The 22,105-nt window shown below is 39.0% G+C and overlaps 1 protein-coding gene across 9 annotated transcripts in view; it reads left to right on the top strand.

Annotated features, from left to right (window-relative positions):
• The window catches only part of STK38 (serine/threonine kinase 38), a 66,461-nt gene that overhangs the window by 20,662 nt on the left and 23,694 nt on the right, over positions 1 to 22,105 (top strand). For 5 of the 9 annotated variants that reach the window (XR_010321999.1, XM_064285286.1, XM_064285282.1 and 2 more), the window contains exons 2-5: positions 1,265 to 1,400; positions 17,616 to 17,667; positions 18,755 to 18,877; positions 20,430 to 20,513. Coding sequence is in view for 8 of the 9 variants with exons in the window: in XM_064285286.1 (XP_064141356.1) it covers positions 1,265 to 1,400; positions 17,616 to 17,667; positions 18,755 to 18,877; positions 20,430 to 20,513 (395 nt within the window). In the remaining variant the exon portion in view is untranslated. Of the gene's footprint in view, positions 1 to 1,264; positions 1,401 to 13,975; positions 14,121 to 17,615; positions 17,668 to 18,754; positions 18,878 to 20,429; positions 20,514 to 22,105 lie in introns of those variants that run through there. The other 4 variants (XM_023546287.2, XM_023546297.2, XM_064285283.1 and 1 more) reach the window with 3 other exon arrangements.

Here is a 22,105-nt window from a genome sequence, read left to right as displayed (position 1 = left end):
TGTGATTGATTTATTTCACTCAGCATGTTTTAAAGGTTCATCCATGTTGTAGCTTTTATCAGGATTTCATTTGGGCCTCTTTGCTTTTCTGCTTTCATCCATCACTAGAATTATGATTCAGGTTTTTTCTTTGTGATATTGTTTCCATTATAGGTCTTTATTTGAACTTGTAACTTAGAATAAACAGTAAACATATATCAAATACCATAGGCCTGTGTTAGAACACATATGTACCTGTAGATCAGCATTTTTGTCGTGTTTTTTTTTTTTTTAACAGAAATTTTGAAGTTAGAAGTTATTGGTAACTTATTGGTATAGCACTTGCTCAACGAAGAAAATATAGAAAACATGAAAAAGCACAAACAAGAATAAAATTATCTATTGCCTTCTCACTGCCTAGAGTTAAGCCACTAATAACATTTTGATATATATATTTCTAATTCTGATATCATACACATATAGTACACACATAAAATTGAGATCATGGTGTACATTCTGGTTTGCAATCTGATTTTGTTACTTAAATTGGAAATTTCTCCTGACATTAAAAATTTTAACGTATTTTAATTGTCTGCTCAGTATTTCATTGTAGGACTGTTTCATGTTTAGTCAGTCCTCTGTTGTTATATATTCAAATTATTTCCAGTTTTCCTTTGTCATTAACAATGCTGCCTTGAACCCCCTGTGTATAAATACTTGTGGGCCTCTGATTTCTTCAGGGTAGATTCCTAGAATTATACTATATTATAATAAAATAAAAAAAAATTTTTTTTTTTTTATATATTCTTAATGTACACATATGGTATGGTGACCTCGTTCTCTTCCTTTTTCAAAAGGCAACACTTTATTTTAAAGATATGTTCATGTTGTTTGTAGGTAGGCATAGTTGCTCCTGACCGCTGCGTTTACAACATTTTATTTATTCATTTCCTTACTGAATTGTCTCCAGCTCCCCATACCACCAGTGATGGCATAAGGAGCATCCTTTCTCTAATGCACATCTTTGTACACGTCTCTTTATGGGCCTGTGTGACAGTTTCTCTAGATTTTGTACACGGGGCTGGGATTTCTGGGTCAGAGGACGTAATGTATAGCCATTTTCTCTAAGTACTAGAATTCAGTTTGATTTTTGCTATATACTACCTGTTTGTCCTCCAGAAAACATGTACTAGCTTACATCCCTGTCACTAGAGTAAGGTAGGAGAGTATGTAACTGGTGGATTCTAATTGCAAAACTAATACCTCTCCTTGTCTTTGATTCTAGCAGCCATGGCAATGACAGGCTCAACACCTTGCTCATCCATGAGTAACCACACAAAGGAAAGGGTGACTATGACCAAAGTGACACTGGAGAATTTTTATAGCAACCTTATTGCTCAACATGAAGAACGAGAAATGAGGTAAAGGATTCAGTTTGAGAGAGTTGTGTCATGGTTGTGGTATTTATGTCTAACATCCCAAAACATTCATAATTTTGTCGACAGGAGACGGAGACAAGAATAGCAGCTGTGTTGTAGCATATTCCATTACAATGGAATGACAGTATAATGGATTTCTAAAGCCCCTACCCTTAGCTTACTATTTCTATTACTAGCCGGTAGCGCAGAATTCCATTCCGGTGTAATAACTAGGCCATTGTTAAGGTAGCATGGTGTGATGGAATGAGCACCTCCTTTGCAGTCAGTCTTGGGTTTAGAATTCTCCCTTTACCACTTACTAGTTGAATGAGGTTGGACAAATTACTTTCCAGTTGCCCAATCTGGAAAATGGGGATAATGATACTTACTTTGCAGGATTGCTGTGGCGATTAGATATAACATACCTGAGTATCTACCGTGGTGCTTCACAGATGGCGATAGCTTAGTTAATGGTGCTATTGGCAGCTGTTGTTAGTGTTATTGACCTGGTGTATACCACTCATGTAGTAACTCATAATTACAACGTCTTTTAACATTTCATTAGAAAATACTGAAAAGTTCAAAGACTTGTACAGCCTAAACATCCATGTGCATATCGTCCAGATTCTGTACTTACCATTTTATCACATATCTACCTACCCGCTCATTAATTCATCTTAATTTTTTACAGTATTTCAAAGTATGTTACAAACATCAGTACACTTCTGAGTATTTTCGCTTGTATAACATTAATTAGTTCAATATTTGTAAATTCTTCTGGCAGGGTGTCTTAGATAGCTAATGCTACTATAACAGAAATACCACAAGTGGATGGCTTTAACAAACAGAAATTTATTCTCATAGTTTAGGAGGCTGGAAGTCCAAATTCAGGATGCCAGCTACAGGCTTTTTCTCTCCGTCAGCTCTGGGGGAAGGTCCTTGTCATCAATTTTCCCCTGACTAGGAGCTTCTCAGCGCAGGGATCCCGGGTCCAAAGGGTGTGCTCTGCTCTCGGTTCTTCTGTCTTGATGGTATGAGGGCCCTCTCCTCTTGGCTGACTTCTCTCTTTTATATCTGAAAAGAGGTTGACTCGAGATACAACCTAATCCTGTGGATTGTGTCTTGCCTCATTAATATAACTGCCTCTAATCCTGCCTCATTAACATCATAGAGGTTAGGATTTACAACATAACAGGATAAATAGATCAGTTCACCAAATGGAGTACCACCACACAATACTGGGAATCATGGCCTAGCCAGGTTGACTTACATTTTTGCTTGACACAATGCAATCCATGACAAAATAAAAACCCGTTGCCGTCGAGCCTATTCCGACTCGTAGTGACCCTGTGGGACAGAGTAGAACTGCCCCATAGGGTTTCCAAGGAGTGGCTGGTGGATTTGAACTGATGACCTCTTGGTTAGCAGCTGAGCTCTTAACCACTGCACCACCAGGGCCGTAGTCCATGATGGGGGGTAAAATTTACATACAATGAAGCGCATGATTTTAAGGGTACCATTTGATGAGCATTTAGAAAAGCACACACCTGTACAACTCAAACCCTTATCAAGACATAGAACATTACCATCATCCCAGAAAGTTCTTTCTTGTCTCTTACTTCCTAACCCCAGGCAACCAGTGTTGTGATTTTTTTCTATCATAGATTAGTCTTGCTTATTGCATATAAATGAAACATGTAAATGGAATCGTATAGTAAGTACTGTTTTGAGTAAGGCATCTTTCACTCAGGATAATGTTTCTGAGGCTCATCCATGTTATTGTGTTTATCATTAGTTCCCTTTTACTGCTTAGTAGTATTTTGTTTTATGACTGTCCCTCAGTTTATCTGTTCTGTAGATAAACATCTGGGCTTTTTTAGTTTTTAGCTATTTTGAGTAAAGTTTCTATGAACATTTATGTACAAATCTTTTCCCTTGGGTAAATACCTAGGAGTGGAATTGCTGGATCATAAACATACATAGTTAGGTATGTACGTGTATGTGTGTGTGTGTGTATATATATTTTCTTCTGTTACAGTTTTGTTATAGAAGAAAGGATACAAATGAAGAGATGCATAAAGTGAAGTCTGTAAATAATTATAGTATTCATTTTTCATTTTCACTTCTTAGACATTTTGTTTCTTTTTCTTGCCTTTCTGTACTGTCCAAGAGCGCCATCACAGTGGTGAAAAGAGATGGTCACAGTAGTTCTCTGATTCCATATGGTTTCTGATTGATAAGGGAAAAAAAGTCGGTATTTTAACATCATGTATAATGTTTGCTGTAGGGTTGTTTTTTGGAAGCTATCCCCATTGTTGCAGCCACTGTGTCAGTCCATCTTGTTGAGGTTTTCCTCTTTTTCGCTGACCCTCAGCTCTGCCAAGCATGATGTCCTTCTTCATGGACTGGTCTCCCTGATAACCTGTCCAAAGTCTGTGAGACAATGTCTCGGCATCCTTGCTTCTATTGAACATTCTGGCTGTACTTCTTCCCAGAGAGATTTGTTTGTTGGAATAGTCCATGGTATGTTCTTCACCAACAGCATAATTCAAAGACATTGATTCTCCTTCGGTCTTCCTTATTCATTGTCTAGCTTTCATATGCGTATCAGGCGATTGAAAACACCATGACTTTGGTCAAGCACACCTTAGTCCTTCAAGTGACATCTTTGCATTTGGAGAAGTATACCATATTTTAATTTTTGTATATTATTATTATTTTGAACATTTTATTGTGGTTTGGGTGAGAGTTTACATAGCAGATTAGTCCATTCAACAGTTTATACACATTTTGTTTCATGACATTAGTTGCAACCCCTGCAATGTGACAGCACTCTGCCCACTTCCCACCTGGGTCCCCCATTTCCATTTGCCCATCTTTTCCTGCCCCTTCCTGTGTTCTGAACTTTGCTTTTGGGCAAGTGCTGCCCTTTTGGTCTTGTACGTTTGATTGTTTTGAGGAGCACGTTCCTCGGGTGTTACCGTTCACTTTATAGGCCTGTCTATTATTTGGCTGAGAGGTGATCTCCGGGAGTGGGTTCAGTTCCAGATTTGAAGGGTGTCTGTGGGCCATAGTCTTGGGGGTTCCACCAGTCTCTATCAGACCAATATGTCTGGTCTTTTTTATGAATTTCAATTTTGTTGTACATTTTTCTCCTACTCTGTCCAGGACTTCTGTTATGATCTCCAGCAGTAGTGGTAGCCAGGCACCATCTAGTTCTTCTGGTCTCAGGCTTGTGGAGGCTGTGGTTCGTGTAGTCTGTTAGTCCTTTGGACTAATTGATGCCTTGAGTTTTTGATTTTCTTCACTCATCTTTGCTGAGGACCGGAAGAGGCCGTAGTTGTACGGCTGCTCATGAACTATTAAGACCCCAGTCGCTACCCACCAAAGTAGGATGTAGAATATTGTCTTTATGGTCTAGGTTATGCCGATTGACCTAGATCTCTCCTGAGACTATGGTCCTAAGCCCTCAAGCCCAGTGACTCAGTCCCTCAAGGTGTTTGGTTATGCCTAAGAAGCTTTTCCAACTTCCTATCCTGTGTTCTCTACTATATACATGGATATCTTGCAGCATATGCAGATATGCATATGGAAATGCCTCTGCCAGACTTACAATATGCTTGTGGGTGTACTCCCATACGCTGTCCCACACCTGTTCAGCTTACATATCTACCTTTGTATCCAGTCATAAATTACTGTTTGTTACTGTTATTGCAGAATTGTGTGTGCAATAGTATTTACCCTTGTTACTTTTTACTCTTGCATACCTCCCATTGTCGTCTTGCCTTGGTCATGGTGTGCTGACTTCTTTACTGTGTGTTGCCCTTTCCTTTGCCCAAGTTAATGCGTCCACTATATAGTTAGTGATTTTCCCTCCCGTTCCTGATAACATCAAAGAATGTTTCTGTGTGTAAACCTTTTCTTGACTTTTTATAATAGTAGTCTCATACAATATTTGTCCTTTTGTGATTGACTTACTACACTCAGCAGAATGTCCTCCAGGATCATCCATATTGTGAGATGTTTTACAGATTTGTCATAATTCTTTAACACTGCATAGTATTCCACTGTGTGTATGTAATAATTTGTTTATCCATTCATTTGTTGCTGGGCACTTAGGTTGTTCCCATCTTTTTGCTGTTGTGAATAATGCTGCAGCAAACATGGGTGTACATGTATCTATTTATGTCACTGCTTTTATTTCTCTAGGATCCATATACCTAGTAGTGGGATTGCTGGATCATCTGGTATCTCTGTGTATTTCTAAATTTTTAAGGAAGCGCTATACTGTTTTCCATAGTGGTTTTAACATTTTACAATCCCTCCGGCAATATAAGAGAGTTCTAGTCTCCCTACACCCTCGCCAGCATTTTTTAAATTTTATTTTAGCTGAAAGTTTACGGTGCAAATTAGTTTCTCATTCAAAAATGTACACACAAATTGTTTTATGACATTGGTTGCAATCTCTGCAGTGTGTCAGCACTCTCCCCCTTTCCCTTTATACTCCAAGTTTCCTGTGTCCATTTGTCCAGATTTCCTGTTCCTTCCTGCCTTCTCCTCCTTGCTTTTGAGCAGGTGTAGCACATTAGGTCTCCTATACTTGATTGAACTAAGAAGCATGTTCCTCACTGGTGTGTTGTCTTATAGGCCTTTCTGATTTTTGGCTGAAAGATGAACTTTGGGAGTGGCTTCAGTTCTGTATTAGCAGGGTTTCCAGGAGCCATAGTTTCAGGGGTCCTTCCAGTGTCTGTCAGACCAGCAAGTCTGGTCTGTTTTTTTTTTGTAAATTTGAATTTTGTTCTACATTTTTCTTTTCTGTGTGTGAAACCCTCTATTGTGATCCCTGTCAGAGGAGTTGGTGGTGGTAGCTGGGCACCACCTGGTTCTTCTGGATTCAAGCTGGTAGAGGCTCAGGTTTATGTGGTCCATTAGTCCTTTGGACTGATATTTTCCTTTTGTCTTTGGATTTCTTCATTCTTCTTTGCTTTGAATGTGACGGGACCAATAGATACATTTTAGATGACTGCTCACAAATTTTTAAGACCCCAGATGTTACTCACCAAAGTAGGATGTAGAACATTTTCTTTATGAACTATGTTATGCCAGTTGACTTAGATGTTCCCCGAGTTTCCCTATCCCTCCTCCCTGGTAACTCGGTCCCTCAAGGTATTTGGATATGTCTAGGAAGCTTCTGTGGCTTTACTTTGGTCAAGTTATGCTGACTTCCCCTACATTGTGTGTTGTCTTTCATCAAAGTTAACACTTGTCTACTACCTAGTTAATGATTTCCCCCCCACCCCACCCGTAACCATCAAAGTTTGTTTTTTTTTTTTTCTGTGTGTAAACCTTTTCATGAGTTTTTATAATAGTGGTCTCATAGTATTTGTCCTTTTGTGATTGACCTACTTCACTCAGCATAATGCCCTCCAGATTCATCCATGTTGTTTTGCGGAATCATCTTTGTTCTTTATCATTGTGTAGTCTATTGGAAACGCTGTTGGCGTAGTCCTTAAGAGCTATGGCTGCTAAGCGGAAGGCCACAGTTCGAATCCACTGGGTGCTCCTTGGAAACCCTGTGGGGCAGTTCTACTCTGTCCTGTAAGGTTGCCGTGAGTCAAAATTGACTTGACGGCAGTGGGTTTCGGTTTTTTTTTTGTTAATATTCCATTGTGTGTATGTACCATAATTTGTTTATCCTTTCATCTGTTGGTGGGCACTTAGGTTGTTTCCGTCTTTTTGCTGTTGTGAATAGTGCTGCAAGGAACATGGGTGTACATGTATCTATTTATATCACCACTCTTATTTCTCTAGGATCCATATACCTAGTAGTGGAATTGCTGGATCATCTGGTATCTCCATATATTTCTAACTTTTTAAGGAAATGCCGTATCGTTTTCCATAGTGGTTTTGCCATTTTACAATCCCACCAGCAGTGTATAAGTGTTCCAGTATCCCTGCAACCTCTCCAACATTTGTTATTTTCTGTTTTTTTTTGATCATTGCGGTTGTTGCCAGGGAGAGATTGTGCCTTATAGTTGTTTTGATTCCCATCAATCTAATGGTTAATGATTGCAAGCATCTCTTCATGTATTTGTTGGCCACCTGAATGTCTTCTTTGGTGAAGTACCTGTTCATACCCTTTGCCCATTTTTTAATTGGATTGTTTGTCTTTTCATTGTTGAGGTGTTGAAGTTTTCTATAAAGTTTAGAGATTAGTCCCTTGTGAGATGTGTCATAGCCAAAAATTTTTTCCTAGTCTGTAGGTTCTCTTTTACTTTTTTGGTGAAGTCTTTTGATACACGTAGGTGTTTAACTTTTAGGGTTTCAGTTGCCTAGTTTATCTTTTGCTGTTTGTGCATTTTTAGTTATGTTTGATAGTCTATTTATGTCATAAATTAAGGCTCCTAGGTTTGCCTCTGTTTTTTCTTCCACGATCTTTATACTTTTAGATTTTGCATTTAGATCTTTGATCCATCTTGAGTTAGTTTTTATATATGGTGTGAGATATAGATCCTGTTTCATTTTTCTGCAAATGGATGTTCAGTTTTGCCAGCACCGTTTGTTAAAGAGACTGTCTCTTACCCATTTTATGAATTTCCGCCAGTTGTCAAAGATCAGTTCTCCGTAGGTGGATGGACTTACTTTTGGGCTCTCAATTCTGTTCCATTGGTCTGTGTGTCCGTTGTTGTACCAGGCGGTTTTGACTACCATAACCATATTGTGGGTTCTGAGATCAGGAAGTGGAAAGCCTCCTATTTTGTTCTTCTTCAGTAGTGCTTTGCTTATTTGGGGTGTATATTTTTTTAATAGATTTTATTTTTTAGAGCAGTTTTAGGTTTACAGAAATATTGTGCAGAAAGTACACTGAATTGCCATATACTACCTCCCCCCAACAAGTTCTTTCTATTAACATCTTGTGTTCCTGTGGTACATTTGTTACAGTTGGTGAACCAACATTGATACGTTTTTATTAAATAAAGTCAATCGTTTGCATTAGGTCAATCTTTGTCTTGTACAGCCCTATGGATTTTGACAAATGCTTAATGCCATGTGTCTACCATTACAGTATTATATAGACATATTTTTAATTTTATAGGAAACTGCCAGACGTTTTTTCCACAGTCTTGGGAACAATGTATGCGTGTTCTAGTTGCTTTACATCTTTGCTAACATTTGTTTTGTCAGCCTTTTAACCTCAGCTGTTTTTGTGGATGCTTTGTGGTATCTCACTGTGGTTTTAATTTGCATTTCCCTGATGATTAGTGTTGTTGACTTTTTTTTTTTACTGTGTTAATTGGCTATTTGTACATCTTTCTATGCATAAAAAATGTTAAACTCCTGAAGAGTTTATTCAGTTTTTTTGAACATTAAAAAAAATTGAGTTATCTTTATTATTGAGTAGTTCTTTGTATATTGTAGGTATCAGTCTTTTGTCGTATATATTCATTACAAATAATTTCACCTAGCATGTGGGTTTCCTATTTATTTTTTTAATTGTGTCTTTAAATGAGCAGAAATTTTTAATTTTGATGAAACCTAATTTAGCATTTTTTTCTTTAAAGTTTTTACACTCTGTCACCTCTCTAAAAAACCTTTGCCTCCCCCACGTCACAAAGATATTTTTCTATGTTTTCTTCTAGAAGTTTTATCGATTTAATTTTTATGTTTATTTCTGTGATCCATCTTGAATTAATAAGTGCATGTGGCATTAGGTGGAGGTTGAGATTGCTTTTTTTCCTATAGATACCAGTTGTTCCTGTACCATTTGTACCATTTTCCCTTCTGCATTAGATTGCGTAAGCACTTTTGTCAGAATCAAGCGATGGTATGTGGTAATCTGTTTCTGGACTCTGGTCTGTCCCATTGATCTATTTGTCTGTCTTTATGACATGTCACACTGTCTTGAAAGCTTTGTAAGTCGGTCTTGAATCAGGTAGAGTAAGTCGTCCAACTTTGTTCTTTTTTTTCAAGATTGCTTTTTGTATTCCAGGCTCTTTGCATTTCCATATAAATTTTAGAATCAGTTTTCAGTTTTTATGGAAAAGCCTGATGGAATTATTACTGGGATTGCGTTGAATCTATACATTAACTTGGGAAGGATGGACTTTGTAATAGTATCGTGTCTTTTGTTCATTTATTCCTTTTTTTTTTTTTTTATTGTACTTTAGTTGAAGGCTTACGGAGCAAACTAGTTTCTCATTAAACAGCTAGTACACATATTGTTTTATGACACTGGTTAATAACCCCATGAAATGTCAGCACTCTTCCTTCTTGTCCTTAGGTTCCCCCTAACTATTTTTGGATGCTATTGTAAATGAATATTTAAAATGCCATTTTCCAGTTGATTCTTGCTAGTATATAGAAATACGGTTGATTTTTGTATATTGACGGTGTATCCTGCAGCTTGGCAATTTACTTATTCTAGTAGTTGTTTTGTAGATGTCTTAGGATTTTCTATGTAGACAATCATGTCATACTCAAATAGAGATAGCTATACTTCTTCCTTTCCTTTTTTCACTTTTTCTTGCCTTATTGTACTGATTGGGACTTCTAGTACAATGTTGAATAGAAGTGCTAGTAGTTATTCCCAGTTTAAGGGGGGAAATTCTCACTATTTCACTATTAGTTATAATGTTAGCTGTAGGTTTTTCAAAGATGCCCTTTGTCAAGTTGAGGAAGTTCTCTAATGTTCCCATTTTACTGCAAGTTTTTATCATGAGCGGGTGCTGAATTTGTCAGATGCTTTTTCTGCACCTATTGAAACGAACATAGGTTTTTTTCTCCTTTATTCTGTTAGTGTGATGAATTACCTGAACTGATTTTTTAATGTTAAACTAACCTTAACCCAAACCAAACCAAACCCAGTGCTGTTGAGTCGATTCCGACTCATAGCGACCCTATAGGACAGAGTAGAACTGCCCCATGGAGTTTCCAGGGAGCGCCTGGCAGATTCGAACTGCCGACCCTTTGGTTAGCAGCCGTAGCACTAAACCACTACGCCACCAGGGTTTCCAAACTAACCTTACAATTCTAGAATAAAACCCTCTTGGTCATAATGCATTAACTTTTTTATTATTGCTGGATTCAGTATGACAATATTTTGTTAGGGCTTTTGCATCCACATTCCTCATGAGGGTGTAAATCATAATTTGCATGAGAGATATAATTTGAACTTAAACATGGATTCCCTGGGTGGTGCAAACAGTAACGCGCTCAGCGGCTAACAGGAAGTTGAGAGATTCAAGTCCAACCGGAGGTGCCTTGAAACAAAGATCTGGCAATCTGTTTCTAAAAAATCAGCCATGGAAACCTCTATGGAGCACAGTTCTACTCTGACATACGTGGTGGGGTCACCATGAGTCAGAATCATTCCACAGCAATGGGCTTATGCAGAATAGCAAGGCATTTTATACCTGGTGGTGCCCAGCTGCTGTTCACTGACTGCACCGTGTCCTGTGTCAGGACCATGGGAATTCAAACATAAAATTGCACAGTATACCTCCAGGAATGTGAACTCTGTTGGGAATACAGGTAGTCCCCAACTTACGACGGAGTTCGGTTCTGACAACTCTGTTGTAGGTTGGTTTTGATGTACATTGAATACCTCATGTTTTTAAAAATTTTTTTTTAGTTTTCATTATTATTGTGCTTTATTATCAGTATCTTTATAAATCCGATCTTTATTTGTCTTTGGGGACTGGAAACATTATATATAAACTTACAAATACATTTTAATTAATACATAAAAAATATACAAATCATGAAAATTTACTTCAAGGATGAAAAAGAATTGGACGATGTTGGCATTTCGTCAGTTGCGGTAATAACTATGCTTGTGGAAGGTTCTGGATTTCTGTATTATCCCTAGGAGTGGGGATGGTGTTTCTAGTCAGAAAATTAGAGTTGTCTGTATGGTCCTTTTCTTTTTTCCTTCATATATTTCACAGTATTATGGATTGAATTATGTCCCCCCCAAAATATGTCTTGTAAATCCTAACCTCTCTGCCCGTGGTTATAATCCCTTTTGGGAATGGGTTGTCTTTGATATGTTAGTGAGGCAGGGTTAATGTAGGATGTATTTTGAGTCAGTCTCTTCTGAGATATAAAGAGTTTAAGGAAGCAGGCAAGACGAGAGATGGGAGAAGATTGATGCCAAGACACAAGGAGATCTCTAAGGAGCCAAGAAACAGAAACTGATGAGCAAGGACCTTCCCCCAGAGCTGACAAAGAAAGGCTTCTTCTAGAGCTGGCACCCTTAGTTCTAACTTCTAGCCTCCTAAACTGTGAAAAAATAAATTTCTGTTTGCTAAAGCCATGCATTCATTTGTGGTATTTTCTATTGTAGCAGCAGCACTAGATAACTAAGACACGCGGTAAAATCTCACTGCTTCCCTAATCCGCCTCTTGACTTTAGGACAGTGGTCAGCTTTTGGGTCCATGCTTTCAAGCAACTGAAGCTCCTGATTTAGTTTAGCAAACTAAATCTATGTGGCAGTGTTTTTAGTAAATCATGAAATTGATAATATCAGGAAATTACAAGCTGCAGTATTGTATGTGGTATATATTACTAACAGTAACATGTACAAAACAACCCCTGAGGGTCATAAGTGTGGCTTGTTATAACTTGAATAGGTCATGAATCAGGGAATATCTGTAGTTATTTTCAAATACAGCTACTCTCAATATCAGAGCTTCTGGCATAGTTGTATGGTGCTCTTTTTTTTTTAATTAAAAAAAATTTTTATTGAGCTTTAAGTGAAAGTTTACAAGTCAAGTCAGTCTCTCATACAAAAATTACACGCACCTTGCTATATACCCCTAGCTGCTCTCCCCCTAAAAAAGACAGTACACTCCTTCAGTCTACTCTGTATTCCAATGTCCATTCAACCAGCTTCTGTTCCCCTCTGCCTTCTCATCTCCCCTCCAGACAGGAGCTATAGTGCCCTTTCTTGTAGATGTGAGTTGATAGTTCTGTTTTGGTTTCTCAATGCAGTTTGATAAGACTATTTTAGGCTTTATTATTGCTAGGCAAAAACCCCCCAGTAACTGACAGAGCACTTCAGTAGTAAGTAAACTAAAACTGGAACTGTCAAAGCAAGGATTTTCAAGCTTTTTTATGTGATAGGTGGAAACCTCATAGATACGTAAGTGTCTAATTATGGGCAGTCCCCAGATTACAAGCAAGTTCCATCCTAAACCTGTCTTTAAGTCAAATTTGTACGTGAATCGGAACAGTTAGGTATGGTTAGTATCTGATATTAGTCAAATGTTTATATAGTATATAGTGTACCTTTCTATGCATAAAAAATGTTAAAGAAACACAGATACACTGGAAAATCTTTAACATAATGTAGTAATAATGATGTTTTGATGCATGACACAAAGTAGCGCTGTTTGTTATTATGAACCATTGTACGTATCTCAAATTTTTAATATAATAGGCTTTACAGGGGTTGGTTCATAACTACGGGTTGTATGTAAGTCGGACATTCGTAACCTGGGGACTGCCTTAATAAAAACCCAAAAACCAAACCCATTGCCTTCGAGTTACTTCCAACTCATAGTGACCCTATAGGGCAGAGTAGAACTGCTCCATGGGGTTTCCAAGGAGTGCTTGGTGGACTCAAACTGCGAGCCTTTTGGTTAGCAGCCGTAGCCCTCAACCACTATGCCACCAGGATTTCCCTGCCTATAATAGAAAGTAGAAATACTGTCAACTCACCTGGCTTGTAGAGTGGACTAACCTTTTCTCTCATCCTGCCTGCCTCTGACTCAGCCTGTGCTGGGAGGGAGAGCCTAAACTAGGCTTTGAAAGGGGAAGTGGGTGATTGATTATAAGCAGTAGTTACGAACATTCATTGCGCATTGTGATGGATTGAGTTTTTAAATTTTTTTTAGCAACATATATTTTCCACATTTGCTGTGTACAAAGCACTATGCCTAGTGGAGAAGGGGGATTCACATGGGGCCTTGCCTTCAGAAGAACTTGCTATCTCATATGGAAAATGGGCACACACGCAGCTACTACTTGGAGTGAATGGGAGGCATTGGCGGGTCGAGGCTGGGTATGCTTTCTAAGTACACAAGTGTCTCTCTGTCCCCCAGGGTTCTGGTTTGATGCACTGGAGTTGAATGGAAGGAGGCGTTCCTCCTCCAAAGGCTGGAGTGTTAGCTCACCTGGCTCTGAGACCGCAGACCACGCCAAATGCAGGGGCTGCTTTTCTTTTTCAGTATGAGCAATTTTAAACACATACAGAGGTAGAAACAAGAATACAGTGAACTCCCATACATTTCTTTCTCAGATTCAGTAATTACAAAGATTTTGCTACATTTACTTCATCTCTTTCATTCTATTTTTATTTTTTTGGTACTGTGTTTTTTAAAAATAATTTTTATTTTGTTTTAAGTGAAAGTTTACAAATCAAGCCAGTCTCTCACATATAAACTTATATACAGCTTACTACATACTCCCACTTACTCTCCGCCTAATGAGTTAGCCTTCTCCCTCCTTCCAGTCTCCCCTTTCGTGACCGTTTTGCCAGTTTCTAACCCCCTCTCTCCTCCCATCTCCTCTCCAGACAGGAGATGCCAACATAGCCTCAAGTGTCCACCTGATGCAAGTAGCTCACTCCTCATCAGCATCCCTCTCCAACCCATTGTCCAGTCCAGTCCATGTCTGATGAGTTGTCTTCGGGAATGGTTCCTGTCCTGGGACGACAGAAGGTCTGGGGACCATGACCGCCAGGATTTTTCTAGTCTTAGTCAGACCATTAAGTCTGGTCTTTTTATGAGAATTTGGGGTCTGCATCCCACTGTTCTCCTGCTCCCTGTCAGGGCAGTCATCGGTTGCGGCCGGGCACCATCTAGTTCTTCTGGTCTCAGGATGATGTAGTCTCTGGCTCATGTGGCCCTTTCTGTCTCTTGGGCTCATAATTACCTTGCTATTGTGTTTTAAAGCGAATTCCAAACATTGTTTCAATCCTATATGCTTTAGTATGCATCTCTAAAAATACGAATGTTTTCTTTCTTTAAAAAAATCTTTTTTATTGTGTGTTAGGTGAAAGTTTAAGAGCAAATGACTTTCCCATGTGATAGTTTATACATGAAGCGAATGGATGTTTTCTTGTATACCCACAGTGCCATCTTGAAGCTAACCAAATTAACAGTAATTCCTTGGTGTCATCTCATCGGGGGGGGGGGTCACTTTTAAGTATTATCCAAGCTTACTTTTATTAAATTGTAATTGTTATTTTTAGTGCCCTTGAAGTCTTTGTTGACCTGGTCTAGTAAATCGGTACCATAGATAATTTTTTTTTTTTTTTAATTATGCTTTAGGTGAAAGTTTACAGCTCAGGTTAGTTTCTCATATAAACATTTATACCCACATTGTTATGTGACCCTAGTTACTATCCCCATAATGTGACTGCACATTCCTCCTTCCCACCCTGGATTTCCCGTGTCCGTCCAACCAGCTCCTGTCCCTTTCTGCCTTCTCATCTCACCTCTGAACAGAAGCTGCCCATTTAGTCCTGTGTGTCTGCTTGAACTAATGGGAAGCACACTCTTCACGAGTATCATTCTGTGTCTTATAGCCCAGTCTGTTCTTTGTCTGAAGAGTTGGCTGCGGGAATGGTTTTAGTTCTGGGTTGACAGTCTGGGGGCATGTCTTCTGGGGTTCCTTCAGTCTCAGTCAGACCACTAAGTCTGGTCCTTTTACTAGAATTTGAGTTCTGCACTCCACTTTTCTCCTGTTCCATCAGGGACTGTCTGCTGTGTTCCCTGTCAAGGTGGCCATTGGTGGTAGCCAGGCACCATCTAGTTCTTCTGGTCTCGGGCTGATAGAGTCTCTGGTTTATGTGGCCCTTTTGTCTCTTGGGCTAATATTTTCCTTCTGTCTTTAGTGTTCTTCATTCTCCTTTGCTTACTATGGATAATTTTACATGATAGGTTTTTTCCTGAATATTTTCTGTAATGAAAGAATCTGATTGTATTCAGGAAATTAATTCTGATAACTGCATTCCTAGACAAGTGTTTTACAGGAACTAACTTAATTATACCTGCAGTAAAGTAGCGGGAAACTTCTCTGTTTATATTTAGAGTTAAAATATAGTCAGAATGAGACATCTCTGTGGCACAATGGACTTCTAGCCCAGCCTGGTGTGATCACTCGTAAAAGTAGCCAGAAGGTATGATAGCGTTTGAGACTAAAGGCACAAAAAGAGCCGACCATACTTTAGTTCTTTGTACTGGTTTTTGCCATGATATTATGCTTTTGCTCATCCCACTCTTCCCTGTTTCACCTATCCTAAACCTGAAAGGGAATTAATGTAAACTCCTGAAAGTACCAGTGCAGCCTTCTCCCTCTAATACATGTGCTCACATGGATGCATATACCAAAATATCCTTAGAACTAGGAGAAGAAAAGCAGGGAGACTGGGAGCCATGTAGGTGCTTTCTTCTTTCCATAAGAATCAGGGTAGTTCTTTTCATTACTTGAGAGTTTGGACACAAATTCTTATTCATTGTCTGATCTTGTGGATTTGTAATATGATTTCTAACAATATGTTTGTTTTAACTAAATACTATTATTGTAATAAGAAGCACTGGTGGTACAGTGGAACCCTGGTGGTGCAGTGATTTAAAAGCTTGGCTGTTAACCGAAAGGTTGACAGTTTAGTCCATGAGCCACTCCTTGGAAACCCTATGGGGCCGTTCTACTCTCTCCTATAGGATTGCTATGAGTCAGAATAGACTCAATGGCAATGAGTTTTTGGTGGCACAGTGGTTAAGTACTCAGCTGTTAACTGGAAGGTTGACAGTTCAGACCCACCCAGCCGCTTCGTGGTAGAAAGATCTGGCTATCTCTTCTTGTAAAGATTACAACCTAGACAACACTGTGGGGCAGTTCTGCTCTGTCACATGGGGTCGCTGTGAGTCGAAATCGACTCAGTGGCATCTAACAACAACATTATTTCAATAAATATTCAGTGGCCAAAATGAAACTCATTATTTTCCCATGTTCCTCTCTCTATGTTTCCTGTCTTAGTTACTGGCATCATTATCTACCTGGACGAGAAATTCTGAGACTTTCCCCTTGACATCTACTGCTAGTTGTTCATCTTTGCAATGGCTCCATTCACTTCATTCCAGTTTTCCAGCCTTAGTTCCAGATCTTTGCTGTATATGTGAATTGTTACAGTAACTTTCAGTTGGCCCCAGCTCTTTCTCACTTGCTTTCCCTGCCAGTCCCTCAAATCCTCGTTACTGCTGCTTATCATTCTAAAATAGAGATCTCATCACATCGCTCCTTTGCACACAAGCCTATGTTAGCTGTCAGTTGTCTACAGAATAAGATGAACATTCTTGGTGTGGCATTTGAAGTCCTCCATAGTTTGGAGCTAATCTAACCTTCCTGCCGTGTGCCACAGCCACACGAGACTCCATGCTGTTGCTTCAGCGTTCCACAGGCTTTTACTCTTCCCTGGCTTGCTCACATTGTTCTGTCTGTCTGGAATGCGGGTAAGTGGTGCAGGGGAGATTCCAGCCCATGCACTTGGATTTGTATTATGCTGAATACACAAAGGTCCTGTGGAGCTGGTTGTAATGAAGCGTTTTACTTGTTTCTTTTAGTTATATCAAATCAGTATGAGACTGCAGATCAAAAATATTCTTGGATGAAGTTTGTTAAACTAAAGCTATGTTTCCAAGGACGTGGAGTCCTAAGTTTTGATAGTGGTGCCAGTCACCTTTTTTGATCATTTTTTCCCCTTGAATCTCCAGATTCTGCCTTTACCTTTGTTGTTTATTGCCCTTTGCTTGTGGCAAGCAGGGGGAGTAAGATGTACAAACAAAGGAAGTAGATTTCAACCAGAGAGAGGGAGAGAAACATTCTATGTAAGAGGTTATCAAATACCAGCTGTTCGTGGTTTGGTCAGGAGGAAATGCTGAAGAAAATGAAAAAAGGGAGGGAGAGAGAGAACTTTTCATTTTAAAACAAGACTGTTTATTGCCTTAACATCTTATATAATCTTTTTCAAGATGTAGAACTAACAAAGAATGGGAATCTTTTCACTTGTATTAGTAATTGTAATTTTGTTGTAATGAAACATTTTGAGATTTACTGTTTTTTTTTTCATTTTTCAAAAAACAATCAGATACCGGTATAGAATTTTCAGAAAGGTATCATTCCAATGTTATTCCGCATTTTTTTTTTTGTAGACAAAAGAAGTTAGAAAAAGTGATGGAAGAAGAAGGCTTAAAAGATGAAGAGGTAATTAATATTGGAAATTTTTCCTTGAAACCCAGCATGGCAGGTCATGTTTTGTCCAGCAAGTTGTTAGCCTTGGTGCCCAGGAGAAGAGTTTTGGCTTTGTGATAGAGGAATTTACGAGGGCTTACTCGCGTCTGAATTCAGGCACTCATGCAGAGGGAGAAGTTAATTATTAGCTACCTGGGAGTGGAAGACTTCTCTGGGCATAGTTACAATAAGTTAATTAGATTTAGAATTTTAAGGGAAAAAAAAGGGGGGGTGTGAAATCAAATTAAAATTTAAAAGGGAAAATTGTAGCATACTTAGAGAACTCACTGAAAAGACCCCATGAGACGTGGGGCAAATTTCTGAATGAAATTTCTGAAATCAGCATCAAGGCAACATACCCATGTGGATTCACCCCTTCCTCCCAGTGCCCACAGATGTTGTAGGAGAAGATATAGTTAACAAGGGACTATGTAAGGAGCTGAAATGGTAGTGGCAGTGTGCCTTAGGAATGAATCACGGAACCCAGGAAGATGGTGAAAAATACCCAGGATTTGTAGGAATAGTAGAGCATAAAATGAATTGCAATGTGTAAAAGACTCAAAGGGCAATAGAAAGCCGTACTTTATAGAAAAGGTTAAAGGAGAATAAATGTTGATTGTTTATCCCCTTCATTAGAAAAGTTAAAGGATTACTGAAGTAGGTTAATCAGAATCCTCAGAGGAGGTCTCCATCTGTTCAGGCTTGGTTATTGCATCTGAAGGCCAAGGAAAGGTGAAGTGACCTTGTAGGAGTCCTGGTGGTGCAGTGGTTAGGAGCTCAGCTGCTAACCAAAAGGTCAGCAGTTCAGATGTACCTACTGCTTCTTGGAAACCCTGTGGGGCAGTTCTACTCTGTCCTATAGGGTCACTATGAGTCGGAATCGATTCGACAGCAACAGGTTTGATTTTTTTTGGTTTTGTGGTGCTTTCATGGGTGAAAGGATTTTGCCTCATTTAGTGTGACCCCGATTTCTAGCTGGGTCAAATCATAAATATGACTTTGTTGCAGTTTCAGAATTTCAGCTCCTTCTTCCTCCTTCCCTCCTTGTTTAAACATGTAGAAACGACTCAGGAGATCAGCACATGCTCGGAAGGAAACAGAATTTCTTCGTCTGAAGAGAACAAGACTTGGACTGGAAGATTTTGAGTCCTTAAAAGTAATAGGCAGAGGCGCATTTGGTGAGGTAAAAACCACCAGATCTACTTATCAGATGCAAAATACCACAGAACTCTCTGAAGCTTCTGACATACCATGAGCTCATGTTATTGATACAGTTAAAAATACGGGGGCTGGGGGGGTCAGGTATGTCAGGCCCACGTCCTGACTGCTCTTTCTGTCCTCGTCCTCTCTTCCGTTTTCCACTGTCCCAGATCTCTGATTGCTTGTCTCTGTTTTGCGAGAGATGATGTTGGTGCTTTAAGTATTGATTTAGAGGGAGAGTTGAAAGGTAGAAGAAAACAAACATTGATTATTTACTGAGTGCCCCTCTCCTATAATCCTGGCAATAATTTAATTTACAGATGATGAAATGAAGTCTAAGAGGGGCTGTATAATGTCCCAATGTCACACAGCCACTAAGAAGTGAGATCAGGAGTTGGCCCAGGCCTTCCTGACCTTAAAGCCCTGCTTTTCCAGTACCACACTGCCTCTCCACGAACAAACCAACAGCATGTCTCATCCTTTATTTCTTCCCACCAGATTGGCATAGCTCTGAAAAGATGGCCCTAGGAGACCGAATTTATAGAAGGGAGTTATATAGGTAGTGGTGGAGAGTTGAAAGCATTTGCACCTTGTCTGAGCTAGTTCTGCAAATGCATCTTGTTCGGTCACGAGAGCAGTCTGTTGGGGAGGGTTTGCATAAGCCCGCGCAGGGTCATTCCCGCTGAGGGAAAGCTCCCCAAGCGAAGGAGCTACTGATGCAATGGTTGCGTCATCTTTGTATAAAAGGAGCAGCATGTTATTAAAAACCAGTAGTCAGGGGAAATATGAGTACATGTTCAAAGGCACAGGTGAAAGATGAAATTGATCCCAGCGTTGAGAATCCCTGGGTTGGCCCCTGGAGAGAGAGGGAAAGGTACAGTACGACCTTTTGCTTGTTCAGTGGGGAAGGGCCATGTGGGACTCAGGAGAAAAAAAGAAGACAGCCTGTGTGGGGAGAAGGATACCCAATTATCTTAGGAGAGGAGGGCAGGATGTATGGGGGCTTGCATCATCAAATTATCTCTTTTCTTTAAAAATGTTGGAACATAAAAGAACAGAAAGGAAAACGGCATATTCCAAGTTACACGTTATACACATACATACTGCATTTCTCTAATTAGACATTTTAGGTTTTTTTCCTTCCAGGCATTTTTCCTATGTGTAAGCTTTTGCTTTTGTTTCGAATGCTGTTGTAATGATTTAACTTTTTTCTGCGCTGATTGAATGAGCGTGCCGGGGGTGTAATGAGTCCTTACGTTCAAACTGAAGATTTTTAACTAGATTGGTTTGTTCAGATAGGGATCCGAGGGTACGCAAATGTGGAGATGTTTGAGGATGTTTCTAGCATTGACTTTGCTTTGTGTAATGTGTTCCTTTTGGAACACTGAAAGGCATTTTTCCTGCTCTGTTAACTGCTAGCTGCTTATATTAAAACTGTAACACCTTTTCACTTTAAGTATCCCTTGCAGTAACCCCTGAAAGCATTAGCATGGCAGTGTGAACTTCTGACTGGGCATTTTTTAAATAACTTTTAGGTGCGGCTTGTTCAGAAGAAAGATACAGGACATGTGTATGCAATGAAAATACTCCGTAAAGCAGATATGCTTGAAAAAGAGCAGGTAAAGCCCAACTGTAGCAGTGCTTTTAGTCAAGTTTTGAATTTTTTTTGTCTCCTAAAATGGTTCTTTTTGCTTAATTGAAATTTATAATCTTATTACAGTTTCCTTTAGCTCTGTCATGTATGACTATACGTATGATACTACTTTTTTTTTCCCAACAAAGAAGCACTTACATGTGTTTTAAAACTACAAATAATGCTGATGGTTTATATGCAATCGTTTTAAAGTTGGCAGCCTATTAGAGAAGCATCTGTCATTTGTGTCACCCACTTGATTCTAAGCCTTTTTTGAGGTCACACTTACTGTGGTAGCATGGTCTTTATGGAATGTTGAGAGAGAGAAATTGGAACTGGGGCCCAGGAATTAGAATTTGGGATTTAACATATAAAATGTGCCTTAATACGTTTGCATCCTGTAGACCAAACCAGGTAGCTCAGTACTACCTAAAAGAGACCAGTCTTTCAGTTTCTGAATGAATTTGAGAAAAATATAATGCAAATGGCAGAGCAGTGCAGATTCTCCTTTGATGATTAAGAACACTTTTCTAAAACCCAAACACACTTTGCAAATAAATTTATGATAAGCATAAGTACTTTATATAAAATAAATGAGATTTTAAGTATTAGACTTTATATTAAAAAAAGGGAAGAGTGCAGGTTTTCTATAAATATAATTTAATTTAGCTGGCTACTTAAGAACAGGCTGCATTGGTGATGACAGCAGATGTCCTGTAGAAGGTCAGATGCTACAGGAGGGCAAAGAAACCCACCCAGCGGCAAGGAGAGCACCCGATACGGAGCCCAAAAGCTGGGGGTGGAGCCTGGCCCTACACCCAGTACTTTCTGCCTCTAGAAAGGAAGTGTAATCTCTAAGTCTTCTCTGCCCTCATTTAAGTGCCATTTCAAAATTTGGAATTTTTATTTTCTCTTTAATTTTCATGTGTTGCCTAGACGCTTTAGACTCTCAAGAAATTTGATTTAGAATGTGAAATACCCCATCTGTAAATTTTTCAACACTATAGTTTGTCAACACTAAACTTATTCAAAGTGCACAATGGCCCTATTTATCTGTTATCTAAACTTTAGTATGTGGTCTGGGTGTGTAGTTACTAAAAGAGTGTCAGTTATCTTGAGAAGGAAAAGGTAAAGCTTCTGTATTGAGTAGTCAGTATATTTGCATTCCATAAACTTTATTTTTATGAGACATGCTTCTCACAACTTTCAACCAAGACTCAAAACCCCTCTTTGTCAAATAATTAACATGCAGAGTACAGTTGTGAAGAGAAGCACACATCATGATCCGCAGTTATTTATCCTGTGTAGCACATGCCAGGTGCCTGGCATGGTAACGGAGAGTGATCCGAACATATTGTGTAAAAACATTTTCTCAAATGTTGTGCCTTCCTCAAAAGCAATTTCTAAGAATTTTCTAAATGAAAGTGAAGAACATGTGTAAGAATTTTCTAAATGAAAGTAAAGAACATGTCTGTTAGAATTAGGATTTTAAATGATGGACTGACTTAATTGCTTAGCTCACCTTGCTGTCTGTAGGTTTGATCTCAGTATGATCTATTTAAAGTCTCTGGCCACAGA

This window comes from Loxodonta africana, chromosome 1, assembly GCF_030014295.1.
Source record: "Loxodonta africana isolate mLoxAfr1 chromosome 1, mLoxAfr1.hap2, whole genome shotgun sequence".
Lineage (NCBI taxonomy): Eukaryota > Metazoa > Chordata > Mammalia > Proboscidea > Elephantidae > Loxodonta > Loxodonta africana.
Note: the sequence above shows the minus strand (reverse complement) of the source record. Positions and strands in the feature narration are given on the sequence as shown.